At 38.4% G+C, this 22,367-nt stretch overlaps 6 protein-coding genes across 23 annotated transcripts; 3 read left to right on the forward strand and 3 right to left on the reverse strand.

The window, feature by feature from the left end:
• The first annotated feature begins 20 nt into the window (after positions 1-20).
• Positions 21-7,685, forward strand: Su(z)12 (Polycomb protein Su(z)12). 17 transcript variants are annotated; one of them, XR_016365869.1, is made up of 12 exons: positions 21-250; positions 375-421; positions 496-688; positions 1,391-1,645; positions 1,704-1,894; positions 2,866-3,246; positions 4,331-4,488; positions 4,571-4,772; positions 4,963-5,042; positions 5,686-6,904; positions 6,963-7,082; positions 7,171-7,685. XR_016365869.1 is itself a non-coding variant. In XM_089835513.1 (10 exons), the coding sequence occupies exons 1-10, from the start codon at positions 151-153 to the stop codon at positions 5,951-5,953; spliced, it is 1,875 nt and encodes a 624-aa protein (XP_089691639.1). In that variant the 5' UTR covers positions 21-150; the 3' UTR covers positions 5,954-7,685. The 17 variants fall into 17 exon arrangements, 1 of the variants encoding a protein (XP_089691639.1); XR_016365870.1 differs by having other exon boundaries at positions 6,963-6,992; XR_016365873.1 differs by lacking the exon at positions 6,963-7,082 and adding an exon at positions 6,933-6,962 and having other exon boundaries at positions 5,686-6,876.
• On the reverse strand, positions 7,527-9,859 carry LOC149679668 (methyltransferase-like protein 22). Of its 2 annotated transcripts, none has more exons than XM_089835536.1 (7): positions 9,664-9,859; positions 9,008-9,369; positions 8,760-8,945; positions 8,591-8,695; positions 8,075-8,146; positions 7,760-8,010; positions 7,527-7,658 (listed from the first exon to the last, which is right to left on the reverse strand). In XM_089835536.1, the coding sequence occupies exons 2-7, from the start codon at positions 9,213-9,215 to the stop codon at positions 7,617-7,619; spliced, it is 864 nt and encodes a 287-aa protein (XP_089691662.1). In that variant the 5' UTR covers positions 9,216-9,369; positions 9,664-9,859; the 3' UTR covers positions 7,527-7,616. The 2 variants fall into 2 exon arrangements, with proteins under 2 accessions (XP_089691662.1, XP_089691663.1); XM_089835537.1 differs by having other exon boundaries at positions 9,008-9,663; positions 9,727-9,856.
• Positions 9,860-10,050: 191 nt separating this feature from the next.
• On the forward strand, positions 10,051-10,275 carry LOC149679669 (uncharacterized). Its single transcript, XM_089835550.1, has one exon. The coding sequence runs from the start codon at positions 10,051-10,053 to the stop codon at positions 10,273-10,275; it is 225 nt and encodes a 74-aa protein (XP_089691676.1).
• A 95-nt stretch (positions 10,276-10,370) lies between these two features.
• LOC149679670 (sentrin-specific protease 8-like) lies at positions 10,371-11,046 on the forward strand. Its single transcript, XM_089835542.1, has one exon. The coding sequence runs from the start codon at positions 10,371-10,373 to the stop codon at positions 11,037-11,039; it is 669 nt and encodes a 222-aa protein (XP_089691668.1). The 3' UTR covers positions 11,040-11,046.
• Positions 11,043-13,579, reverse strand: LOC149679671 (protein-lysine N-methyltransferase EEF2KMT). The gene is made up of 8 exons (XM_089835532.1): positions 12,963-13,579; positions 12,790-12,906; positions 12,489-12,596; positions 12,341-12,418; positions 12,213-12,268; positions 11,535-11,773; positions 11,278-11,409; positions 11,043-11,187 (listed from the first exon to the last, which is right to left on the reverse strand). The coding sequence occupies exons 1-8, from the start codon at positions 13,065-13,067 to the stop codon at positions 11,090-11,092; spliced, it is 933 nt and encodes a 310-aa protein (XP_089691658.1). The 5' UTR covers positions 13,068-13,579; the 3' UTR covers positions 11,043-11,089.
• A 750-nt stretch (positions 13,580-14,329) lies between these two features.
• On the reverse strand, positions 14,330-16,403 carry LOC149679672 (uncharacterized). The gene is made up of 2 exons (XM_089835694.1): positions 14,946-16,403; positions 14,330-14,680 (listed from the first exon to the last, which is right to left on the reverse strand). Exons 1-2 carry the CDS (start codon positions 16,401-16,403, stop codon positions 14,330-14,332), a joined length of 1,809 nt encoding a protein of 602 aa, XP_089691820.1.
• Positions 16,404-22,367: the final 5,964 nt, after the last annotated feature.

Raw genomic sequence — 22,367 nt, forward strand, 5'->3', positions numbered from 1 at the left:
CAGGAAGTTTGTGGGCGAAAAAGTGAGAGTGAGAAATTTCGCGCGAAAATTTTGATCAGGCTGTCGGTCTAAAATTTTCGCGTACCGCGTTGCGTTCCTTTTTAATTATTAGGTGTAGTTATGTATTAAATCCATTTAAATTTTATTAAGATGCCGCCTAAAAAGCGTGATCATTCCGCAGAATCGCAAAAAATCCCGCGTTGTGATCAAATTCAAAGTGATCATGAACTGTTTCTTCAAGCTTTCGAAAGTATGTTAAGCCTTGGTTCATTTTTTTTTTCTATAATCATTATGGCAATGCAATTTTGATTAAAACAAAAGCCCTTAGGCCTTTTATACACGCATTCCATATTTTTAATTAATCTAATTTTTAGAACCAACACAAATATATCGGTATCTACGAACCAGACAAATAGTTTCTGTAGGTTAAATCATATTCTAAATTTATACACTTGTTAAGGATCTCCGTTAAGATTAACGTTACATTACTTCTAGCCAATTTTTTTAAATCGTAATCTGACATATATGAGGCATAGAATGTCTCGAAACAATGCAAAAAGAAAAAACTTTAAAGTTATGGAAATTTTACCCAAAATGGAAGCTCAAATGGCTAGAGTAGCTGAATTTGAAAGACCATCCGGTCATATGATATTAACGTTTACCGGTTACTTCGATAAGGCAACCAAAGGTAGTGTTTGGACATAGCCCACTTGATCACGCTAGCTGCACGCGCTCTAGAAGCCCCCTCAATCGACCCTAAGAATGAGAATAACATAGGTTCGGTCTAAAATTCAAACCCGTCTGGTTTTAACGTGGACGTCTATAGGAGGGGACCAGTTTTATCAACGTTTTTGACAATATTAGTGCATCTACTGGTTCAAATCTCTTGAATTTTTAATGAGACGTATATTGAAAGGTTTGATATTATCCTGTAAAATTTAAAGTCTTCAGCTATAATAGTTTTTTTTATAAAAAATAAAAATCATCACATAGTAGAGAAATTGAAGGATTTATTTCTCTACTATGTGATGGTTTTTATTTTTTATTAAAAAAACTATTATAGCTGAAGAATTTAAATTTTACAGGATAATATCAAACCTTTCAATACACGTCTCATTAAAAATTCAAGAGATTTGAACCAGTAGATGCACTAATATTGTCAAAAAGGTGATAAAACTGGTCCCCTCCCATGGACGCCCATGTTAAAAAAAGACGGGTTTGAAAGTTTAGACCGAACCTATGTGACGCGCCGCATTCGCGAGTTAACATGTAAAAAAAATCGTTTGGACGGGCTTCTAGAGCGCGTGCAGCCAGCGTGCGTGATCAAGTGGGCTATGGTTTGGATAATCAACTATAATAACTTAAATTCACCGCTAATTACTCCTCTCAGAATCAAATCAATTTGTCACTGTGGAAGCTATACTTTTAAAAATATGTCATAAAAAAAGAAAAGACGCATTATCCCCCGTCCTTCAAATGTCCGTGGGAAAATGTGAAGTCCCTAAAAACCCTGACAGTCCTCCAAACACTGTCATGGCCTTATCCATTCCGAACGACAACTTTACTTTATCGAACGGACATCTAGTCAAATCTTATATTTTACTCATCACAGTTTATGATGATAATTCAACAAGCTCTTGCGGCGGTAAGAGTTCGCTAACAATTCCTCGGAATATAACATAATGCAACGTCGTTAATTGTAGACGAACCAGCGGCCAAGAAACGAAAATCCAAATTAGAGGAACCGACATATGGAGCTGAACTTGTAGTTTATGATAAACTTCAACGTTGTTTATTAACTGACGGAGAGTATCAACTTATATTGCGGGATTACACTCATACACATTCTAGAAAAATGTCATCTTGGGAAACATTTTTAGACGGAAAAACTGTTGTCAGTTTCATTCTTATTAATTTTAAGTTTCCAGAAGTAAGATGAGACTAGAAGTAAAGAGCCTCAGTTCTAGCATTGGTAGTAGATTCTGGCACTAGTGAACAAATTTGAGTTGGATTTTATGCCGCCGCTTCCATCGCGCCTACACTACAGAGAAAAAAATTGGTCGAGTTTTGCAAAAACATTCCTACCGCCTTTCCCTCAACCTAAAGCCGCGGAACACGGACGCGGGTGCTTGAATCTAGTTCGGCCGTCTACCGCCACGACCGAAGATCACGTTTTGGAGGGGGAAAATTCAGAAACCGCCACCAGAGGGCCAACCGTTCGTGTGTTATCAAGAACTAGCCGTTACCCGCGGCGTCGCTCGCGTGTTATAAGAACTTCCATCAAAATGATATAAAGAGTGGGTAGATTTTACTGATGATTAATATTTTTGTAGCACCCTAGGAGCGAAGGCACTCAGCGTTGCCCGTCAGCCCGTCGGGATATTTTTTATTACTTTTCACGCGGACATTATTCCATAAAGAAGGGTTTTTAAGTTTTTGGCCGCCATTTAAAAAGATGGCAACAAATAGAACCCAAAAGACCATTCAAACCGTCTATAGGTTAAAGGAAACCAGTGTACTATATATTTGCGAAATCGGTTGAAACGCGCGGACTTTGTTGCATAGAGAAGAGTTTTTACATTTCTGGGCGCCATTTTTTAAGATGGCGGCGGATTGGAAAAATCTTTCTAAGTACGCGCCTACTACTTATGAGTAACGTTCCTGCAAATTTTCAGCCTTCTAGGGCAAGCGGTTTGGGCTGGGCGTTGATTATCAGTCAGTCAGAACTTTGATTTATATAGATATAGATATTCACTTTCGCCACTTGAGTGAAGAATTTGGTTACCTCAGTACTTCTAGTCTCATCTCACTTCTGTTTTAACGAAACAAAGGAGAAATGATTTTACGTTGTTGATTACTTCATAGGATGAACCAAATTGTGGACCTTTTGACGTATTTAAAAACGGACCTTTAGTTACTTTCCATTTGTCGTGGAGTGCCACTATTCAAAACGGACCCGTTGTTCCACCAAAATCGCAAATAAATGAATCATTTACCGTTTGCAAAATGAGGGACGGGGGAAATGGATTGAAAAATGGCCTAAACTGTGATTTAGAAAAGGGAAATCTTAATCAAAAAAGACGCCAACGCATTTTTTATCAGTTTCTTTATAACAACAATACGAGGCAACAGACTGAAGCTCGAGATGATTTGCATTGTCCGTGGTGCTCTCTTAACTGCCATCGCCTTTATTCGCTGCTCAAACACTTGAAGCTTTGTCACGGACGTTTTAGCTTCACTTATGTGGTAAGTATTTGGTTATGGGAAATAGGTTCGTGTTACAGGGTTCATACAAACCTGGAAAACCTGGAAAAATCAGGGAAATAAATAGTTGAAAAAAAACCCTCAGAGAATTTCGAATTTTTAGTAAAATTCAAGGAAATCAGGGGAATTTGCGTCAAACAGGGGCCGAGTAATTGAGAAAAATGTTCGTGAACATTCCCTCCATAGAATTAACATACACTATGCTTTGGAGGCTCATAACTCTGGTTCTACTAGAGATACGGGGATGCCCTTTGAGTATGTTATAGGTCAATTTGTCCCCCATCTAACCATACTAAAAACGTACGGCTACGACAAACAGGGGCCGAGTAATTAAGCAAAATGTTCACTAACATACCACCCTCCATAGGATTAACATTACACTATACTTTGGAGGCTCATAACTCTGGTTCTATTAGAGATACGGGGATGTCCTTTGAGTATGTTATAGTCCAATTTGTCCCCCATCCAACCATACTAAAAACGTGGGGTTGCGTCAAACAGTGGCCGAGTAATTAAGCAAAATGTTCGTGAACATTCCCCCCTCCATAGAATTAACATTACACTATACTTTGGAGGCTCATAACTCTGGTTCTATTAGAGATACGGGGATGTCCTTTGAGTATATTATTGTCCTGTTTGTCCCCCATATAACGATACTAAAAACGTGGGGTTGCGTCAAACAGGGGCCGAGTAATTAAGCAAAATGTTCACTAACATACCACCCTCCATAGAATTAACATTACACTATACTTTGGAGGCTCATAACTTTGGTTATATTAGAGATACGGGGATGCCCTTTGATTATGTAATAGTCATATTTGTCACCCCCCCCCCTCCTTCGTTAACATTTGCTTCATAGGATACTCCATATACGGGGAAAACCTGGAAAACTCAGGGAATTATATGGAGGAAAACCTGTCCTAGAAATCTCAGGGAAATTTGTTTCCCAAAAGTTGTATGAACCCTGAGATTGTTACAATTACCCCTCCGGCTTTGTAGTAGTACACTTCTCTCGAAGAGAAGTATTATATACTTTAGATACTCGTAACAAGTGGTTTCCTTCTAGCCTCACGCAAGGGGAGCTCGAATTGATGTATCAATAAATGAATGTTACGATGGAAGTTACGTTGGTAATCCTCAAGAACTTCACGCCCATACCGGTTTCGCCTTCAGTAGATTAGGTCCGGTGCGAAGAATGACTGTGACGGAGATTATGGTTTGCAAGTACGAGAAATGATCGGATCTCTTTGTTTTTCAATAAACATAATTTCTAAAGCTGGTAGGCCTAATATTTATTTATTTATAGACCAAAACGAAGTCAACCAAGTCTTTCAGAGTTTTTGGAACCAGACGATTTAGACCTGAGTGTCTCGAGACCTTACGCTGTTTTTGGCCACAATAGGTTGTACTATCACACCTGGACATGTCAACCCATTCAACCGCAGGAAATTGATATTGACAGTGAAGGAGAGAATGATCCAATGTGGCTAAGAGTTAAAACACAGCATGTAAGTATTAATATTGTTGAGATGTGACGATTACCGGGTAAGGGGAACGCGATACCCGATGATTACCGGTACGGGTACCCGACGTACGACGATTACCGGGTACGGGTACGCGACACCCGACGATTACCGGTTCGGGTACGCGACACCCGAAGATTACCGGGTCTGAAATTTGCAAAAAATCAAATTTCAGATGATTGACGAGTTCACAGATGTTAATGAAGGCGAGAAGGAACTAATGAAATTATGGAATCTTCATATAATGAAGTTTGGGTGAGATTCAGTAACTTAAAAGTAACCTAAGACCATTAAACACAGATGGACTAGAATGACAAGCTAAAACCCCTATCTTTAAACTTCAGCGCGTATCGTCGCCCCTAGCGGGAGAGTCCCGAAACTTTTCAAAGCATAGATCATGTGACCTTTATTATGTCGTCTGCTCTGTTGAATTTTTATGATTATACGGTGTACGGTTAGGTTTTTCCTCTCCGCTTTTTCGGCATTTATGTTCGTTTTCATATTAGTAATTTAAAGGATTAGTTTGGGTTTTTAAGATGCCAAGCAAACGGTGCGTTTTCGGAGTTTGTAAAAATGATCAATGTTATTCTGATAAATCACAAATGAAAGGCATTAATTTCTACAAAATACCAAACCCCAAATATCAACTTTCTAAAAGTGAACCTAACATAGACTTTCGAGCTTTAACGGGCCTAATGTCGTCTGCTATTTCACGCGCCTGTTTGTTTGATTGGAAATAGTTTCAATATTGGTCGAGGCGTGGCGCTAGAGAGACGCTTCCCACAAGGAACCACCCGCCCTATCTCCATTCCAGTCCATCTGTGTTTAATGGTCTTAGAAGTAACACCTCTTACAGAAAATAACGCGTAACTCACATACCCGAGACTTATTATTATAGATTCGTTGGAGATTGTCAAATACCTTTGGCTTGCAGTATGTTTATAGAAATTCACGGAGAACATTTAGTTCGTAATAGCCTTTGCAAGAATTTTGTACTTCATTTGACCAATTTATTTGATTACGGACTAATTGGAGCATCGGTGCTTTTCAATACGGTGCGACAGCTTCAGAAACTAGTTTCCGATTATAAAGAGAAATACGGTGGCGTCGCCGTCGCCGCTTTAAAAGCTATTGAACCACCCAAAAACGTGGTGGTGGCGACTTGAGAAACGGGAATTGCGTTTCAAAAAACACTAATTACACAACCAGTTACGTGACGTTATTCAATCTAAACACACTGCCATTAAGTAACTAACGAGTAACGACAAACATTTTGATTTACACATAGCTTCTTTTAGGATGTAACTTTTTTTTTTAGTTTTGCGCTCTTTAGAGCTGGAAAACTATTGCTCTGCCCCCTTGCGGCTGGGCGCCTATTCCCCTTCCCCAGTTTTTGGTGTTACCAATTTGTCCGCGCAAAACTGTAATGTGGCCGAGGCCATCTTGTTTTATTTGAAGTCGTAAAATTTTTTCCATCTTAATTAATTAATTAATTTTTACTGAATTTAGTATAATTTATTATTTCATTGAAATATTTTTACATTTACTAGTTTTTGTAATTAATTTTGTTCTTTATATATTTCCCCCCGTTATTTTTCCAATTATCGTCTACGCTAATAATGGTTACTATTTTTTTTTTCAAAATTGACAGAGAGACAGAGAGAGGGATTGAAGGGCGTAATGAATTTGTTTATAAACGTGTAATTATTAATTAAATCCCCTAAATTAAATAGTCACTGCGTTTTTTAGACGAAGAAACCGCAGTTCTTGACTAAGTTTAAAGGAAAAGTTAGGTAACATAAACATAACATTAAAAGGACAGCCTTTTTCTAAATATAAAAGGAATTAAATATTAAATGATCTCTTATTACAAAAATAATTAGCATTTAATTAGTCTTAAATATAATCAAGGACTGCTGCGCCATCCGCCATTGGTTTTAATGGCGTCTGCTAGCCAGAACCCCTTACTTATACGGGATTGGTTGAATTCTCACAGGCTGAGAGAGGTAAGGGTAAGAGGTTGACGCTAAAGTCATGGTTCAGGGACTAGCAGACGCCAAGGTCGTGGTTCTGTTTTGCAGACGCCTAGGTCGTGGTTTTGTTTTGCAGACGCCTAGGTCGTGGTTCGGGCTAGCAGACGCCTAGGTCATGGTTTGTGGGCTAGCAGACGCCAAGGTCATGGTTTGTGGGCTAGCAGACGCCAAGGTCATGGTTTGTGGGCTAGCAGACGCCAAGGTCATGGTTTGTGGGCTAGCAGACGCCAAGGTCATGGTTTGTGGGCTAGCAGACGCCAAGGTCATGGTTTGTGGGCTAGCAGACGCCAAGGTCATGGTTTGTGGGCTAGCAGACGCCTAGGTCGTGGTTCTGTTTAGCAGACGCCTAGGTCGTGGTTCTGTTTAGCAGACGCCTAGGTCGTGGTTCTGTTTAGCAGACGCCTAGGTCGTGGTTCTGTTTAGCAGACGCCTAGGTCGTGGTTCTGTTTAGCAGACGCCTAGGTCGTGGTTCGAACTAGCAGACGCCTAGGTCGTGGTTCGAACTAGCAGACGCCTAGGTCGTGGTTCGAACTAGCAGACGCCTAGGTCGTGGTTCGAACTAGCAGACGCCAACGTCGTGGCTCTGTTTAGCAGACGCCACTAAACCAATGGCGGATGGCGCAGCAGTCCTTGATTATTTTTAAGACTAATTAAATGTACTAATTGTTTCGTAACAAGAGTTCATTATTTTATTTTTCCTTTTATATTTAGAAAAATGCCGTTCTTTTAAGGTATAATGTTATGTTAGCTGAACTTTTCCATTAAAAAGAAACAAACTTAATTGTTTATTAAATGTTTAGTGTAACTTAGCGTTTTGTGGTTTGATAGTCCACAGTTCCTATTAAAAAAAGAAACAACACAAAAATATGATTTTTGATTTTCAAATTTTGGAAATAGATTGTTAACAAATTGTTTCCCCATTTAGCTCTTGGATCTTACAAGTTGCGGGTTTCTTTCGTAGTTGAAACATTGAGGAAAGTTCACGTCTTCTTCTTTGACCATTTTGCGCCATTTCTCTGAGGTAATTATGGATTTAAAATGGTTGTAAGCTGGGCATGTAATATCCAAATCTTCTAATGTGAAATTGAGACGTTTCTCTAATGATATGTAGATTATTTTAATTTGGCTTAGTTTGATTAGTTTATCCAATGTTAAGAAAAAGGAGTCTGTTAGTTCATCACTATATATCACTGTAATTATTATATTTTCATCAAATTAGGCTTAAGGGTTTATAAAGTATTCCGTTCGCTTTACCATCTGCAGCCAAAATTATTGAGACTTCCTCAAGTAATTTCATACAATCGTTAGAAAGATCCCAATTTGATTCTGAGATTTGTATTTTTAAGTTTAAATATATTTTTGAGCTTAATCTTGGATTACGTAGTGCGATTTAAACCAAGGCTTAATCCACCTTATTCTCGATGCGCGTGCCAAGGCTTATCGCGCCATTTTGTCTTGGTCAAAATGATGCGTCGTCTGCTTCTGAACATCATTTTGAAGGGATTCATTCGTTAGTTAATAAGCGCGCTATAAGCCTTGGCACATGCATCGGGAAATTTACCATATTTGTTCCAATATAGAATTACGTAGGCCTTAATCCAAGGCTTAATCCACCTTATTCTCGATGCGCGTGCCGAGGCTTATCGCGCCATTTTATCTGACAAATCTGCGTCAAAATGATGCGTCGTCTGCTTCAGAACATCATTTTGACGGGATTCGTTACTTAATAAGCGCGCTATAAGCCTTGGCACATGCATCGGGGAAATTTACCATATTTGTTCAAATCTAGAATTTTAGCCATCACGTTTCCATTGATAATCTCTTGGTTCCTTTCAATGTTTTTATGACAAAGTGCTATTACATTTGAATCGTAATCTAGTGGAACAAAACTATAGCTTGAGAAGGAAGTAATGCATTTTTAGTAACATTTTAGTTATACCTGTAGCTAAAACCGTTTTAGCAAATTTTCCCGCGACTATAGAACCTAAACCTGGTCCCGCACCTAATTCTAATACAGTTTGTTTATCAAAAGATTCCGAGTTTGACAATATAAAGTCCGATAAAAGCAAAGCCCCTTTCCATACTTGTAAACCAACTTGATTTAAAGGTGTGGACATAAAATGTTCTGTAACACGAGGTTACGTTTTACTTTAATAACTTACGCTTAAAGTTCCTATGATATCATACCTATTTCAATAACTTCATAATTTTCCCTTTCCGTCACTAAATCACCATCTTCATCATAAATTTCTTTTTCCAAAGGATTATTTTTAGGGTTTGATAGTTTAAACTGAAATCTGGATACGTAACTTTGATTATTAGCCACTTTTTCAGTGATTTCCGTGTGTACATCCGATAGAAAAACATCTTCCGTTTCGGAAATGTCGGAAGACATACTTTATTTTCCGTTTAAAGTTCCCGGTTTAAAATTTGGCTTTTCATTGGTTGAGTTTTCCAAGATAAGCCTTTGGCTTGGGCAAAGCCGCGATTCCAGGAAAGTTCATTTGGGGGTCAAAGAGCTTTGGTCACGTGACTCGCGTCCCTGTTACCTGCAGGGTGGGAAATAAGGCGGTGGCACAGGGCAAATGACCAGTTTAAAAATTGGCTGGACCAGTTTAAAAATTAAATCGGAGGGGGGGTCAGTGGTCCACAGGACCACTAAGAAAATTCAAGGGTTTCCAGAGTCCAGACATTAGCTAATATATTGTAATTATCCACTTCTTCAATTTAGCAGACGACGCGCCCTGGTCAGTGGTCATGGACCAGTTTATTTATTCCAGGCCAGAGGGGTCGCTGGCCCAGTGTCCAGTTTAAAAAAAATCCTTATTTCCCACCCTGGTTACCTGTATATAAATTGGGACTTAAGCCTTGTCTAATCAAATACGTATTTTTCAATCATTAAGTACTTTCTCGGTGATTTCTGTGTGTACATCCGATAGAAAAACATCTTCCGTTTCGGAACTGTCGGAAGACATACTTTCTTTTCCGTTTAAAGTTCCCGCTTTAAAATTTGGCTTTTCATTGGTTCAATTTTTGGTTGAGTTTTCCAAGATAAGCCTTTGGGCAAAGCCAAAATTTCAGGAAAGTTCATTTGGGGGTTAAAGGGCTTTGGTCACGTGACTTGCGTCCCGTGTATATATTGGGACTTAAGCCTTGTCTAATCAAATACGTATTTTTCAATCATTAAGTAATTATTTTTAATTTATCAATTAATTAAATAAATATAAGTGATGCGTGAACGTTTAGGCCGTGTTTTGATGAAAATAGGGTTAGAATGTGAGAATGTCGGCAACAATTCTAAGATGCAATTTGATTCGGATCTAGAAGCCACTATGAAGAGCCTTGAAAAAGAGTACGAACTTCATCAAAAACGTTTGGAATCTTTGCGATTGTTAGCCGATCGTTTAAAAAATGACGACTGGAGATATCCATCCAAGAAAGAATTAGGACTTTAAGAAAAATAAGGTAATATAACCAAACCTTAATTGTAACTGCGATAATTTACCACCTCAATTGGATTTGAGGTCACCAATTCACCATCTCTGGTGCCATGTCTTCTAGCGGTAAAATTGTGTTAAGTTATCATGACTGTTTATTACGAGAGTCTGATTTAAATTTGTTAAATGGATCAAACTGGATCAATGACAATTTGATCGCGTTTTGGTTGGAATACCTAGTAAATGATCGTTACGTTAAAATCCCGAATCTTCAGCAACTTGTGACTTGTATTAGTCCCCAAGTTGTTCAGTTAATCAAAATGAGTGACGTAAATGAAATTCAAATTATTCTCTCCGATCTACAACTTAACACCAAAGACCTTATTATTTTCCCTATAAATGATTGTTCATCTGAACTTTCACCCGGTGGAGGTCATTGGAGCCTTCTTAGTTATTCCACGTCAAATGGTTTCGCGTACTTTGATTCGCTAACTAGCTCTGGAAATTTAAAACACGCAAATATAGTAGCTCAAAAAGTACACAGTTTAATTAACTGCCCTAAACCATTTAAAATTGACATTAAAGAATGTTTAAAACAGAAAAACGGTTATGACTGCGGAATGTACGTTATGATGTTCGCTGATCAACGTTTATTTGAATTTGCCTCAAAACAAGACCCAAAATATTCTACTGAGTTTTCAAATAATGTTTTAACTCCAGACAATGCTAGAAAAGTAGTAGGAGATTTAATACACAAAATAGCGCGAAAGAAAGAGACTTAGTAACGAGAAAAAATATAACTTTTAATTAATTACAAAAAATCGTTTCAAATTTAGATAATTTTGTAGATAAAAAATATGTCTTCTTCTGGGTATAGAAACAAATTATCTCGGCATGGTTCCAGATTAGAGTGAGAAAGTCCATAATCTACTACAGAATTGATTGAAATTTAATCTTTGACCTCAAAAAAAAAAATAAAGAAAAATTGCTGAAAATTGAAAAATTAATCCTAAATCTTACGTAGACATCTTTCAAACTTTGCCCTTGATTCTGGATCCCTCTCTTTCATTGAAATAATTGTGCCTAATTTTGGCCTAATTTCTTTCAAAGTTGCGCATAGAACAGCGTGATAGTTAGGGTCATAGGTTACATCTATAAAAGTAGACGTAAATTTAAAAAAATTGAAGAAAAAATAGTAATACTGATTTAAATTAAATTTTTCGACGGTTAAAGCTATTAATATAAGAAGTAATTAAGTTAAAATTAATAAAACACACCTGAGGCTACAATATAATCCACACAATCTTCAAGTTTAATTGTTTCACCCCATGAGATGTTTACGATCTTAATATTCGTTTGAGAGGCAATTAGCAATTCATTATTCAAGGCAATATTGGTTTGTAATAATTCTAGAACTTTATCACTGCAATCGCTGAAAATATACGTAGAAGGGCTGCAAGTTGTAATGATAGCTAAGCCCGTGAAACCAACTCCGCAACCGAGCTCTAAAATACACCTGCATTTATATAAAAAAATTAAATAAAATGCAAAGTTATAAAGAGCTGTCAAGAAGTGATATCTAGTTTTCTAGGGAGAAGGTTTAAGATGCCTAAATATTCGCGCGCCATACTCCCGGTCCCCCTTTCAAAATACAAGGGGGGGGGGCGTAAAAGGAGGCCGGACTATTTCGCAGCCTCTCCTCAGTCGGAAAATACAAGTAATTTTCGTCATTCGCGTCGCGCTGACGTGAGTTTTCAAGAACCAATGAGATGATTGCTGGTTGTAATTTAGAGGCGGCGGGGATTAACTCCGGACCTACTTAACGTTTGGACTGGAGATAAAGCTAGATTATAAATGTGGCGAATTTATACCTTCTTCCTAGTAAACTAGATATCGCTTCTTGGAGCTGTCATTACAATACAATTAAATATAAAAATGATGGAATGCTGTCATACTTTCCAGTGAATAGGTTCTTATTTATGGCACACCATTCGGCCATTTGTTTCCCAGCCTAGAAAAATTTAAATCTCAATCTCTTGAATCGTGAAATTAAAATTAAATTCAAACTCGTTAGGTTTAATACCTCCCATGTGTGAAGCCCTGTAGTATTTTCAGCAATTAGGGAATTTGATTCTTGTAGAGTTATGAATTTATCCTCACTCTAATGTTAATTAAACTAATTAATAACTTATTTATTTAATTAATTTATCGGAACTCGGTTTGTTTATTACTAAAATATAATGTCGAAAAGATACATCTTCCACTGTTATCTTAGATGAAACTAAATTGGTGTAAATTTCGTATAATTCCTCACAAATTTGTATATTTTTTCCTTCAATCTTTAATATTTAATTATTTATATTAATTAAATTATGGTTTCAAATTAATTTCTCTACACAGTTTTCAGACTAGGAGGATTGAAAACATTTACACCAGGAGGCCAGGCTACTTGGCGACGCGTTGTGTACACTCCTGGTGTAAATGGTATCACCACTCCTAGTCTGAAAACTGCGCATTAGTTAAGTAACTAACCAGACTTATAAACCCCTTTAAAAATTGTCTGGCGTAGTTTTTATTTGGGTAATTAACTGCTAGTTTGTGTAATACTGTTTCTTTTAATATTAATCTTTGAAATTCTTCATTAAATTCCTTGAATTAAGAATATATAATAATTTGAAATAAAGATTGCAAATTAATTAAGTTACATTTTCAGTCTCTTTTAGTTTAGAGAAAAGGTTTTTAAGTGGTTTTGTCGAACTTAGGTAATATTTACTGGTATACGAAATTATTTCTGTTGGTTCAGAAGTCATTTTTTAATTATTTTAAATACGTCAGCCAAGTCTGAAGCACATGATGTGCGTTGCGTCTTTGATTTTCAAGGTCGCTGACCCGCTCCGTGAAAAGTAGTTTTATTAATAAACGCTTGTGTAGACAGTAGATGCCGCTGTCATGCAGAATGTAACAAGAATTACGATTACGTAATACGAACAGCTACGTGTGGTAGCGATATTCTAAAACACTGCCGTGTCACATTGATTATTTGATTTTGATGGAATTTCGGATCAAATATAAATATGTTGAAATAATCTATTCTAGTGTCGTTGTTAATGAATGAGTTTTATTTAATTCAAGTTAAATTATAATAAAGTATAACATTAGTAGAAATAAATAACAAATTAACTAAGCCTAACCATAGCCTAACCGGCAAACACCAGAACTCGGAAGCAACTACCTTACACCCCAAAATGGGAAACATCAAGTAAACAAAGGGGGCGTGGCCAACCGGGGTCAAGGGTCTAATTTCGTAGCTTATCTCTAGTCTACAAAAAAACATTATGTCTAATACTCCCCTTTGACTAAGATAATCTTACGAAACGGTATCATAATTCTAGAAATTTTCTTTTCGGTAACAACTTTGTGAAAATATCTGCAATATTATCATTTGTACGTACAAAAACTAGGTTAAACAACTTATTATTTAAACAATCACGAACAAAATGAAATCTCAAATCTATGTGTTTCGAGCGGTTATTCTCAATTACATTCTTGGCAAAGTCATTTGCAGCTTGATTATCACAGTACACTCTGGTTAAGCTTAATTTCAGTTCATCGGGGCAGCATTGTTTGTGAAGTTCATTCATGATCGGAGACAACCAGGCTATTTCTTTCGCTAATTCCGCTAGTGCTATATACTCGGACTCCATTGAAGACAAGGCAACGCAGGACTGCTTGCTTGATCGCCACTGGACTGGGTTGTTTCCGATGTTGACAATGAACCCACTGGTGGATTTGCGGTCCTCTGTATCCGAAGCCCAAGAGGCATCAGAATATGCGATTAGACCTGCATCCAATGTCTTGTGATAATGCAAGGAATAATCTTGGGTGTCAATCACGTACTGGAGGACTCTTCTTAGGTATGCACTATGACGCTTCCCGGGATTCGAAGAGAATTTTGCCAGGCATGACACTACGAATGTTATGTCTGGTCTCGTTCGCTGCGACAGATAAAGGAGGGTTCCAATGATTCTCCTATATCCATCTTCTTCTCCTGGTTGGTGGTGTTCGTTTCTTGTTAAGCATGTTCCATTCGGGAGTGGGATATCCAATTTCTTGCAAATTGTTTCTTGATTATCTCTATGTATCGTTGTTGATGTATTTTTGCTTCGCCTGATCTGGGAAATTCAAATTCTACTCCGAGGAAATAGTGGAGCTCTCCTAAATCCGTGACCTCAAATACGGAGTTGAGTTGGCAGAGGAGCTTCTTCATCGTATCACTTGTCGTGGTAAAGAGGATGATATCATCTACGTAGACTATTAATACCGCTTGCGATCCATATCGGTATAGGCAATTACAACCTAAGACTTTCGTATATCCAAGTTTGGCCAATGTGGCATCCAATTCCCTGAACCATTGGTGGCCGCTCTGCTTTAACCCATAGAGTGCTTTATTCAGGTGCCATACGGTATCTCCTGTTTCTGTAGCATAACCCTCTGGTTCGGCAACATGGATGTCTTCTTCAAGGCTACCGTAGAGATATGCGCTCTTTATGTCTAGCTGTCTATGCTGCCATTCTAGACAAGTGACAAACAGGAACACGCATATCCTGACTAGTGTGAAATTTATGACTGGAGCATACGTCAAGTCATAGTCTTCGCCGTATCTCTGCGTGTATCCCAGCGCCACCAACCGGGCCTTGTATCTTGCAATTTCGCCCGTCGATTTTCTCTTGATGGCAAACACCCATTTGGTCCCGATAATCTTCATTTCCGGCGTTTTCTTCACGGTCTCGTATACGCCTAATAGTCTTCATTTCCATATCCATTGCTTCTTTCCACTGTTCCTTTTCGTCACTTTCTATGGCATCAGCGTAACTTCTTGGGATTTCTATGAGGTTTGCCTCTACGTTTTCTTTTGCTTTCTTCTTCGTAGTGCTGAAGTCGAATTTCGTAGCATCGAATACCTCTCCCCTTTCTTCTAAATACTCTTGAATATCTTTCAGGCATTTGTATTTTCTCGTTCCTCCCTCAGGACGATAATATACATAGGTTCTTCCTCCTGTTTTGCTTGGCTGTATTTCCCTCTTCCATATCGTGGTAGGAGTGTTATTTCCGTCCTCAAGTTCTTCCTGACTGGTTTCTGTGGACCCTATTTCCCCGCTTTCTTCTGACGAGGTGCCGTCATTTTCTTCTGATGCTGTGTCTGATGAGTCTTCCGAGCTTTCATATTCGGCTTCTACATTGTGCAATTCTGGCCAATAGTCATTGTACACCGTGACCTTGTCGTTTTTTCTTTTCGTGGGTGAGATGGCTTCAATTCCTCTCTTGCCTTCATCGAAACTGACATGTTTAGTCTCTGCGGTAAAGTCTTCCTCAGGAAACCATATGCGATACCCTTTTGTTTTGACAGCGTACCCAACGAAAACTCCCTTCCTTGATCTCCTTTCCAATTTGCTCCTCTGGGGTTTGTGCAAATGGGTGAACGCTAAGCAACCAAAGCGCTTCAAATGACTAGCCGACAACTTCCTACCAATCCATTGCTCTTCTGGAACCACTCCAATCACCTTGGAATGTGGTAAGCGATTATTGAGGTAGGTAAATGTTTGTAACGCTTCCGCCCACATATGTTGCGGTAAGCCTGAATCTTCTAGAAGTGCTCGTACGCCATCTAACGCAGTTCGGTTAAATCTCTCCGCCACGCCGTTCATCTGTGGAGTATAGGTATTGGTCCTTTCCATTTGGATGCCTGCACCGTTGCATATTTCTTCGAATTTTCCGGAACAATATTCCAACCCATTGTCTGTTCGGATTCTCTTGAGTTTATGTCCTGTTTGTCTCTCAGCCCAAGCGATGTACTCCTGGAACGTCTTGTATAGGTCTTTCTTCGATGCGAGAAGATAAACTCTTGTCTTTCTTGAGAAGTCATCTATGAAACTCACGAAGTATTTTGCTCCTCCATTTGATTTGACAGGTGCAGGTCCCCACAAGTCGCTATGTACCAGTTCTAAGGTCTTTGTCGTTACGATCTTGTCAATGAGTTTTGATGGGGCCTTCGTTGATTTTGATACTCTGCATGGAACGCATACTCCTAATTTCCTCTGAAATGTCGGCAATCCCTTCACCATATTCTTGTTACTTAGGGCGATCATTCTATCGATACGGCCGTATCCACGTTCAATTCTGTACTCTTGTAGTTAATCATCCATTCTCGTCTCTTGCAAAAATGGTGTGTAGCACCGCTATCGAGTACCCAGGTATCTTCTTCCGATTTGGAGACCATCGCAGACGCGTAAAAAGATTTTCCTTCCCTTTTGGATGATGTAACGCTCTTCTTCTTTTTCGTATCGTCATATTGATCTGGGCACTGTCTTGCAAAATGACCTTTTCTATGGCAATTGAAACATTCCACTTCCTTTTTCTTTCTTCTTGGTCGTCCACCTCCTCGCTGATTCATTTTTGATGCAAATCCGCTGTGTGTCTTTGCCTCCTCCATTTCTTCGGCTATCGCCTCTTGCTTCTGCCTTTCAAATTCTTCAATGAGGAGGGTCTTTACGTTGTCTGGAGTGAATTCTTCGTCCGTTAAGTTGCATATTCTGAATTTCACATTAGAATATTCGCTGGGAAGTAAATGAATCATCTGGTAAGCCACCTCCTTTGATGGGATAGTTCCACCAGCTTGCGCTAATTTTTCCACGACTTCTTCCATCCTTGCCAGATACCCTGCCATAGACTCTGGCGGGGTGAATCTAAGTCCTTGTAACTCCACCCTCAGGTTCAAGATGCGTGTTTTCGACTTTGGCTCATGTTGCTTTCTTAGCCTTTCCCACGCCTCCACCGCTGTCGTACATGGTGCTATGATTCTCTTATGTTGGCTATCTACTGCGAGTAAGATCTTGGATAACGCTTTCTCTTGCCGTAATCTGTATCGCTCTCTCTCGTCTGCTCTTGCCGTCTCCGCTGGAGGAGTTTCTGTGTCGGCAACGATCCCCCAAAGTCCTTGATCCAATAAGGCGCTCTTCATGTCTACCTTCCAATCCGTATAATTGTCATCTGATAATTTCATAAATTCGAAAGCAGGCATTCCTCTACCACTATCGTACCGTTCCGCCATGATTCCACGGTCTTGTTTGGGCTTGCTTGTTGAGTGCCGCTTTGGGGGGGGGGGGGTGGCTCTTAGTTACTTCCACCGCTTGACATGAGAACTTCTTGCATGCAGCCGGGCCTTGGGTTCATTAACAACGAGGTTCCGCGCTCGAACCACGCTCTGCTACCATGTTGAAATAATCTATTCTAGTGTCGTTGTTAATGAATGAGTTTTTACCTCTCCGAGTGACGTATGTCAAGGAGAGGTTCTAATTTCGACGTGTCTGTCTGTGTGTGTGTCTGTGTGTCTGTCTGTTGTTATTGACTTACACCCCAGGGGACCGCGTTCGCAGTTTTCAAATCGGAGCAAACGTTTTCCCAAATTCCGGACCGCATTTACAGTTCCCGGAAATATGGAAAATTGTATTCCACTTACAATGGCTAATATCCATTGCCTATCTAACACCACTATCCTCAGGCCATTTGTCCATCTTACTGACGTCTATAATCCACCTTCATCTGCTCTTTGTCCATCCCACATGGACACCAGTCTGTACACACTGGCTTCTACACACGACCATTTTCTGGTCTTTGTCCATCCCACTTGGACACCAGTCTCTACACACTGGCTTCTACACACCACCATCTTCTGGTCTTTGTTCATCACACATGGAACACCAGTCTATAAACACCGGCTTCTAATCCCCACCATCTTCTAGTCTTTGTCCATCCCACATGGACACCAGCCTGTACACACTGGTTTCTACACACCAGCATCTTCTAGTCTTTGTCCATCCCACATGGACACCAGCCTGTACACACTGCTTTCTAAACACCACCATCTTCTGGTCATTGTTTTTGTCCATTCCACATGGACACCAGTCTGCACACCTGGCTTCTACTCCATCATCATCCTTAAGGTTAAGACATACGCGGCGATCGGCCAGGGTTACGAGAAACGTCCGGCCTCCCTAAGGTGGGGCTTCCACCAAAGGTTCACGCAATTGCGCTGTTCTTATCCATAGCTGCGATTCGAAACCCTTATATACTACCTATTTTAGTAAGGCGAAGCAACCGGCGTATGCTTCATTTCAAACGCCAATATTAGTCAATTCTCTCAAGAATGTTTAATTGTTCTTTTTTAAAACGATGTAACGTTCAATAAGGCGAATAACTAACGAAGAAAATATTAAATATTAATTATATTTATTTTAATATTTAAGATAATCTTGTTTCTCAATTCAAAATTAATACGGAAAGAGTTAAAAAGCAGTCTATGTTATTGTCTGTGTGTGTCCGTCCGTTATTACACTAGTGCCGCAGTGCGCTGCCTTAGAAGTTCGTTTTGTTTTGATGTGTAAAGAAATCCTACAGAACCATAATATTCCCTTTATCCTTAATATAAAGTGAATATGATGAAATATTTTTCGTAATTATGATGAATTTAGTGCTTTTGTAGCTTTAAAGCTTTGTTTCATTTTGATATTCCAAAGATTTTTTTTAATATTATTATTTGAAATGGCTGTTTATATATTACTTAAGCTATACTACATCTGTATATAGAATAATCCTTGGTTCAATAATTTCATGAAGAAAGCTAAGATCTAGACTCCGGCGGGTATATCTAGTATTACTTGCAATAAGCTTAGTGAACTATAGAGTAAATAATTGAGGCCTGAGGTGAAGTAAACTTTGGGTTTTGATTTTCGTGTCTGAAATGAAGAGACATCAACGGTTCAGAGTGAGCCGAAAGTTAAATACACTCTTAAATAATCAGGTAAAGATTTTATAATAGAAGAAAAGATCATGGTGGCAATTAGATTAGTATGGTGCGCATTGACTATCAGTGCGTCTAGCTACAATTTAGCTTTGGTATTATTTAACGTTAACACTCATGTTGGCAAACTAAGAATATTGTTGAGGTGAGACGAGACGATAGTGTTTACACTGCTAACCAGTTTTGAATGTAGCTATCAGAATATAGGGTAAACAGCTGAAGCGTAGACTTCATTTCCTGTTCTTTTTGCCATTAACTGATTTCCATGTGTACAAGATTTATCCTTATTTTATGCAAAATGTCGTCTGCTTTACTGTATATTCGCTATGCTTGGAATACTGCTTCAATATTTCGTAAATGTTTACTTCAAAAAAGAGAAATAATTCCATATCTAGGTAAATAACTTTGTAGTAGTAGACCTCTTGACTCGGAGAGGTAATATTTTGGTTTTCCCAACTTGTATTTAATTCAAGTTAAATTATAATAAAGTATAACATTAGTAGAAATAAATAACAAATTAACTAAGCCTAACCATAGCCTAACCGGCAAACACCAGAACTCGGAAGCAACTACCTTACACCCCAAAATGGGAAACATCAAGTAAACAAAGGGGGCGTGGCCAACCGGGGTCAAGGGTCTAATTTCGTAGCTTATCTCTAGTCTACAAAAAACATTATGTCTAATAAAATAGACTAACTTTAAACTGACAGCAAAAGTTCATAGATAACCACCATAGTGTACTATATTCTATAAACATTTGACCTCAAAGAAGCTCTTCTCTGATAGACCATTTCGATGTCTCTTAGAGGGGAAAGACACGGGGGTAAAAACTTTGCCTTCCTTATCGGTTTTATGCGCCTGCGCTGTTATTTAGTGTCATGAGAGTGCGCAGAGACGGCAATTTATCAACCACCTTAATTGTATGTCCCGATACTGAGGGTTGCCTACCCAATCGGCAGGTTCGTGTAGGAAGTAGGAGGGTCGTTTGCTTCTCGTTTTATATGGCCATAGACTGGGAACTGTGAAGGAATTATACTTTTTGTTTTCCCATATGAACTTTTGCTGACTGTTATAGAAAAGGAATAGAGGTGTCTCAGTTGTGCCGTGAGTGCCTAGGTGAAACGTCATGGGCGGTGGGCTAAAATGTTTGGTACCGATTTGGTTCTTTGGGCAATAGAGTGGTGCTGAGAGGGGAGGAGCTACGGGTACGTGACGTCAATATTGATAGTCTAAATTGTATGGCCTGAGTTGACGACTTCCAATATGGTCGCAAAAACCGAGGTAAGAAGAGATAGGAGGGTATGACGTCACGAGAAAGTTCGTGGTAGCGGACTATATCATGGGTGACGTCACACAAAGGCTTCTGAGCTCTGAAACAAAAAGCAAACACACACGCCACAAACATACTCCGTTGCTATAAGCTACGTTTCTTTTATAAAAATACAGACACACCTACCAAAAATTGATTGAAAAAATACACGTGTAAAATATTTTGAATTCGGTTGTGCCACATGGCGTTGAGCACAGTCTGTAGAGTTTTATGGACAGCCTTATCAAAAAACCATTTGGAGTTATAATTGAGCGACACGTACACATAGAATTTTTGGTTAGATAAATCATTGGCAGCAGTCGGAAATGTTGTCATATTTATTCTCTAATCAAAATCTACCGTGATATATTTAAGCTTACTTGGGGAAAATTAAATTATTAAAGTCTCGAGTCTAATAAAATTTAACCTACATTCAGCAATTTTTTAAACTAATTCAAATATTTGATGAGAATAAAAACAAGAAAACAGAGATATTTAATTTGCTGAAACTAATGTACTTTATCATTTCGGGAACGGGAAAAGCTGATTAAATATTAAAGTTTTGTGGAAAACTAATTATAATTTTGTCAGCGTGGCTTAAAGCTGTTTTGATTATAATAATATTTCGTACCGATTTGAATTAAATTAAAAATTGGTTTTTAAGTTAAAATTGTCGGTGTATATTATATTTCAAATTTTGAAGTCCGGTTGAATCAACAAAATTCGTAGAAAATTAAAAGCGGAATTTTTAAGGCACTTTTTTTTGCTATTAAGTCACTTATAAGAGCATTTTTAATTTTTTTCTCAATAACTATACATTCAATCAATAAATGTCGCGTTTAATTCTTAACTAGAACCAGAAATTTATGCTAGAACCAGGCCTTTTTACAATTGGTGAAATACAAACTTTTGATTTTTCAAATAAATATTTAAGGGGAATAAGGATTAAAAGGGGCTGCCCGGACTGTGGGACAAACGTCGATCTTCCCCATAGAGCTTAGCATAGCGGGTGGGTAAATCAGGAAAGGGGGATCGGTCAACCCCTTTAACTAAAGAATTTTAAGTTAATTAAATGGTTTTAAAATATTTCATTAAATAGTGATTTTTAGTTAGTAAATTGGTTTGAAGACACCACATGATTCATTATTATCTGAAAAGCAGATTTTTCTATTTTCTCCAGAATCAAAAACAATTATTTTACGATAAAACTTAATTACGATTTTTAACCCTCTAAAATACCCCGGAAATTTATTGTACTTATTAAATATTGACGAATTTATTTACCTCAAAATTCACGTTTGTATGAACTTTGGAACTATCCTAGAGAAAAATGTTATTCATTAAAATACCATAAGTTAATAAGATATCTTCCCCATAAGTTTGTCACTGGTAACTTAGAAACTGGAGCTTGTTATTTTGAAGGGAGTGAGGTAGGTCATAGATTCGAGGTAAAGCGACATACACCTGGTGAGGCGCTGTCCAAGGCTTAGTAATACAGACTAAATAGGAGCTAGATGGAACTTGGTCCTGCAAAATTAATTAACAAACAGAGTGTAGTACTTCAATCCTCGCTTGTCATTCTCGAACTAGTTATCTCGAGCTGTAAGTCTCTCAGTAGCATTACGAAGTATAGAAAGCGCCATACTTATCACGTAACATAGCTTATAAACTTGTGAAACGCTCATAAAAGAAGTGTTTTTCAAGCTTCTCAAATAGTATAGCGTGCTACCACGAAGCTAGGGGGAAAAACTGTGACGTCAATATTGGGTCCCGAATTTGTATTGCCCAAGCTGACGACGTCTCGCGACTGTCAATATGGTCGCCTGAAAATAAGGTAAGAGGATAAGAGCATGTGACGTCACTACAAAGTTCGTGGTAACACACTATAGTATCTAATATTGAGAAAAACATCCTGAAAATCAAATTAAAAGAGTCGAAACCAAA

This window comes from Phalangium opilio, unplaced genomic scaffold (genome assembly GCF_054372755.1).
Source record: "Phalangium opilio isolate 3A_F unplaced genomic scaffold, DU_Popi_V2 ptg000041l_1, whole genome shotgun sequence".
Lineage (NCBI taxonomy): Eukaryota > Metazoa > Arthropoda > Arachnida > Opiliones > Phalangiidae > Phalangium > Phalangium opilio.